Below are 5361 nucleotides of genomic sequence, written 5' to 3'. Positions count from 1 at the left end.
TCTCACATAAACTTTTGTGATCAATGTTTAATTTTTTTTCTATAATAAGATACAATGATTATAAAATTATATGAATAAATAATTTTATTTTAATAAGTGTTTATATTAATATATATATATATATATATATTTCATATCGTTTAAATTAAACTATACATCATATGAAAATATATACTTATATTTTATATCTGCGTTGAAATATATTAAAAGTTAATATTTTCATTTTAAATCTTCATTGTTTTTTTAAAAATGATTATAAGTTACTGAAACCACTAAATATTCCACACTAAAAAAAGATCGTTGGTGTAAAATTTTGTTACTAAAATATGCAAATAATTATAAAATCATATGAGTAAAAACCTCATTTAATAAATATTCATATTAAAAGTAAACTATATATATATATATATATTAATATCATTTGAATTTAATTATATATCATATACGATAAATAAGATTGATGGTTTTGATTTATTTACCCTAAAATGATTGCGAATAAACAAGAGCGGTCGTTTGATTTATATGCGCACACCAATTTATTGCCTAATAGTAACTGATTTATTACTTATTTAATATATAATTATTATTTTATTATTTCATAATATGCAGAAAAACATAAAATAAGTAATAAATATAAAATATTTATTCTGTACAAGACGCAGATTTTAACCTAAGTATGTATCTTTTTAATAATTTTAAATCTTAACATTTTCTAAATCTCAGGCCAAAACAAAATAACGAAATGAGAATAAATTCAAAAATCAATATTTATATCGAGCAATAACCAAAATGAAAAAACGACACAAAAATGAGAAAAAATATTGAAGATAGATAGGATTTGCAAGTGAACATAAACTTCTCATAAGTATAATTAACTTTTAAATTGCTAAATCATGATATAAAACCGAGCTGGTGTAGTTCTATTGTAACCAAATAGTTGGCATGAGATTCTTCGGCCTAAACGTTAGGTTCTTATGCGATAAGTGATTGGGTGACCTAAAATATTTTTAAAAGTGGAGTAAGCTCATCAGTAAATAAATTATGTAATTAATAAATTAAAAAAAATTGTTTAAGGGCCAAAAATATTAATTTGATCAAAAATATAAATTTTATTTTTCCATACGATATTTCTTAAATAATTTTCATATAAATTTACTTTGCACAAGGCGCATGTCTTATGCTAGTAATAAAGTAAAACCCTAACAACGAAAGAAACTTGATGGATGTGTTTTAACTTTTAACTCGAGTATGTAAATGTCCAAACATATTTTTTTATAAATATACCAAATTTATCTCCATTAGACACTAAATTTCAATCTGCTAAAGTTTGATTTGGAAACAGTTTTTAATATACTAAAAGTCAAAACGGAATATAGTATCATCTCATGAAATGGAATTAATCAAATCATTTTCCGAATATTTTGACACTAAACATACGAATCAAACCCATTGTGTTAGTTATATTGAATTTTTACGAGTTTGTCGTTGTCTGTGACAGTGGAAACGTCTTTGTTTGTCATAGAAAAATGGAATTATGGATAGACAGGATAATGGTATGTTGAATGTTAATAATGATCGAAAATGAAATAAAGTAATAACCTTTTGTATAAAATTATTGATAATTCACTGCTAGTAATGCCTGCATGCAGAGTACATGTTCTTGATGGCATTGCCGTGCAATATTGTGTCACACGTATTCATTTTTTGCTGGCTCTCCACGACCAAAGGATCCAATGGCAATGATGATTACAATAAAATTGATTCATTACAATAGTACTAACTAATACATTAGATCCCATTATTGTTAATGCAGCAGAATCAACAAACTTTAAAGAGTTTGTGATATATGTGTATAGGCTATGTATCGGTAATAACAAAACAAACTATGAAATTACAAATGTCGGTAAAATTTCAGTAGATAGTTGATATAATATAAAAAATGAAATGAGAATAGTGATTGTATTTTTTGTTGTACTTTTTTTATCAAGAAACATGTGTTGTTAGACTTGATTTGTTCGAAGGCAAACAAAATATTTACTCTGTTACAGGAAGTACGTTATCCATTTCATTTTTTCATTTCATTTCATTATCATCTCACCTATGAATACATCACCGGCAGCAAAATACGACAGGAATTGATAATTGTTCGTGTTCGTTTGTTGGTCGCTAGCGTCAGCGACCAACTTCAGCGACCAACTTCAGCGACCAAACGCTGTTCGTTTATCGGTCGTGAGTTCAGCGACTGATCTCAGCGACCAAACGCTAGCGATCAGCGATTTAAAATTTTGAACGCCAGAAATTTCAGCGGTGTGACCAAAATCGTGCGACTAAAAAAAAAAACTTAAAAAGACAAAACTACCTAAATATATTTACAGAATCACAATACATTGCCATTAACCCTAAGACAAATTCAAGCCAAAAAAAAAATCACAAAAAACTTCTCTCTCCCCGATCTATTTCCTGGACACACATAAACGTCTCTGCTCAAGCTCTCTCTCTCTCTCCGATCTATTTCCGGCGGCTACAGGGAACTTCTCTGCTCAAGGTCCTCTCTCTCTCTGTCTCTCTCGCTCTGTCTCTCTCTCTCTGTCTGTCTCTCTCTCTGTCTCTCTGTCTCTCTCGCTCTGTCTCTCTCGCTCTGTCTCTCTCTCTCTATCTCCGATCTATTTCCGGCGGCTACAGGGAACTTCTCTGCTCAAGGTCCTCTCTCTCTCTCTCTCTCTCTCTCTCTCTCTGTTTTGTGTTATGCTAATAGAACCTTTAGATTAATTAAGTTGGCTGTTGGGTTTTTTGATTCTTGATATGGGTTTGAGTTGGCTGTTGGGATTTTGATTATCAAATCTCTGTTTTTAATCAGATTATCAGATACGGGTTTGAGTTCCTGTGAATGTTTTCAGACATGGGTTTGAGTTCTTTTTGGTCTGTGAAAAGTGTTCTTGCATTTGCTTTCAAGTCTTTTATAGTTTGGTCTGAATAAAGCTTGGTTAAGTAACATATTTATACGTTTGATGCATAGATGATAAGAAGACTAAGAAAATGATATATTACTACAAGACTCTTGTTAGTTCGTATGCTTATGAAATATTCCTTCCATATTATAACAATGATAATAGCTAGGTAGTTTAAATTGGTTGTCACATATCATGCACGCACCTTGGTTACAATAATCAAGTCGATATGAATTGTAGTTTTATGAATGATTAAACATTTATATCCGACCAAACCTCTCTTGTCTTTATAAGTTTATAACCTCTTTTATGTCTTTTATAACAATCAATTCACAAGAGTCAAATTTTGTATTATCTTTTCAGGTTTGGACATAAATCACAACAAGACAAAACAAAGTGTTGGATGGAATCATGTTCAGCAACTTATGCACGGGTCAGATCAATAGTGTTATGATATTCTTCGCATGAATCAGAGGACATTTCAAGATTTGTGTAAAATGTTAGCAACGAGATATGGGTTACAAGAGACGCAAAATGTCTATATTGAAGAAGCGGTTGCAATGTTCCTTGAAGTGGTGGGCCAAGATAAGACAGTACGGGTTATTGCACAAAGATATCAGCGTTCGTTAGATACAGTCAAAAGAAAACTTGGTGAGGTTTTGAGTGCTCTCTTGAAATTTGCTGCAGATGCACTAAAATCAGAAGATGGTGAGTTCACAAGAGTATGTCCTGCTTTGAGAAATGATGATCGATACTGGCCATTTTTTAAAGACGGTATTGGAGCATTGGATGGAACTCATATCTCAGTCCGCCCTCCTAAGCGAAATGCAGAAGCATACAGGGGCAGAAAACAGGAGCCAACCATGAATGTCCTTGCTATATGTAACTTTGATATGACATTCATATATGCTTATGTGGGTGTGCCGGGTAGAGCCCATGACACAAAGGTATTAACTTATTGTGCGAGGAATGAGCCTTTTTTTCCACATCCGCCAAATGGAAAGTATTATTTGGTTGATGCTGGATATCCCACAAGAACAGGGTATCTTGGTCCGTACCGTAGAGTTCGATATCATCTCGATCAGTTCAACAGAGGAGGACCACCAATGAACACTCGAGAGGTGTTCAACCGGAGACATTCAAGCTTGCGATCAGTGATTGAGCGGACATTTGGAGTGTGGAAAGCAAAATGGAGAATTCTTGACCGTAGGCATCCAAAATATGGTTCGATCAAATGGATAAAGCTAGTGACGGCAACGATGGCTCTACACAACTTCATACGTGATTCACATCGAGAAGATAATGATTTTGTGCATTGGCAGAGAAGAGAAGAAGATCATACTCATGGTGATAATGATGAAGAAGAAAGAGATGAAGAGGAAGATGAAGAAGAAGAAGAAGAAGATGGTGATGGTCATGGCGGACATATTCTATATGAGCCGACTGGTGATAGAGCCATGGAAGGTTTACGTGATCATATTGGTAATGAGTTGAGTTGAGGATATCGATTACCTTACTAGTTTATTTGATTTGAGTTTGTACTGATTATTATTATAAGTTACTCGTATGATCACTTTTTTTATTATTTAGACTTTTTCAATATTCTAAGTTACCAGGAATAATATTCAAGTGTAGACTTTTTAATTAGAATTATAGTTTATTAATGTGACAACTCATAAACAAAAGTGAACTTGTACAAGAAAAAATATAAGAAACTGAAAAGATTAAACATATTGCATCCATGATGTGATTTATTACACTTTACAGTTTTAATGATTTAGCCATGTTTTTGACGAAACCTAAGTACACAAGAGCAAATGTATGTCAAAAGTAAATATTTGGTCGCCATCGATACAGAAACGAACAGCATAGCGACAACCGCTGCGATTAATCGCGCGACATAGAAACGAACAACATAGCGACAACCGCTGCGATCAATCGCGCGACCTTCAAACGAACAACTATCAGCGACATCATGTCGCAGTCGCTGGTCGCTGACTCTGGTCGCTGACGCTGGCGACCACGAAACGAACAGGGCCATTATGTCTGATTATAGTTCAAATGTATCTTAAATTCTTAATGACATTATATGAAATTAATGTTATACAAGTTGATACATATTGGCGACGGAATGGGCCCACCATGGCTACAAAAAGACAAGATACCGCCTACCAAAGTGAGAGAGAAATATACTATGGGTCCCATGCTTGCGTCATCATGTAATAGAACCGGAACCAGCAAGCGCCTGCCCATCTTCTGTTTCCTTGTGATTATTTTGTTTTTGCTTCTCCTCTTTTCTTCCTGTTGAACTAACACGAGAACATGCAATATTACAGGATTATTAAGGTTTAATTGTCATAAACCTATTTACATAAGTACAAATAACAACTAGACATTGTTGCACCAGCAAGAT

General features: G+C 33.2%; 1 protein-coding gene across 2 annotated transcripts; it reads left to right on the top strand.

Moving 5' to 3' along the window:
* The first annotated feature begins 2201 nt into the window (after positions 1-2201).
* Positions 2202-4561, top strand: LOC106406921 (protein ALP1-like). Of its 2 annotated transcripts, none has more exons than XM_048745293.1 (2): positions 2202-2545; positions 3312-4561. In XM_048745293.1, exon 2 carries the CDS (start codon positions 3413-3415, stop codon positions 4445-4447), a length of 1035 nt encoding a protein of 344 aa, XP_048601250.1. In that variant the 5' UTR covers positions 2202-2545; positions 3312-3412; the 3' UTR covers positions 4448-4561. The 2 variants fall into 2 exon arrangements, with proteins under 2 accessions (XP_048601250.1, XP_048601249.1); XM_048745292.1 differs by having other exon boundaries at positions 2202-2700.
* The last annotated feature ends 800 nt before the right edge of the window (positions 4562-5361 follow it).

This window comes from Brassica napus, chromosome C1 (genome assembly GCF_020379485.1).
Source record: "Brassica napus cultivar Da-Ae chromosome C1, Da-Ae, whole genome shotgun sequence".
NCBI classification, from domain to species: domain Eukaryota; kingdom Viridiplantae; phylum Streptophyta; class Magnoliopsida; order Brassicales; family Brassicaceae; genus Brassica; species Brassica napus.
Note: the sequence above shows the minus strand (reverse complement) of the source record. Positions and strands in the feature narration are given on the sequence as shown.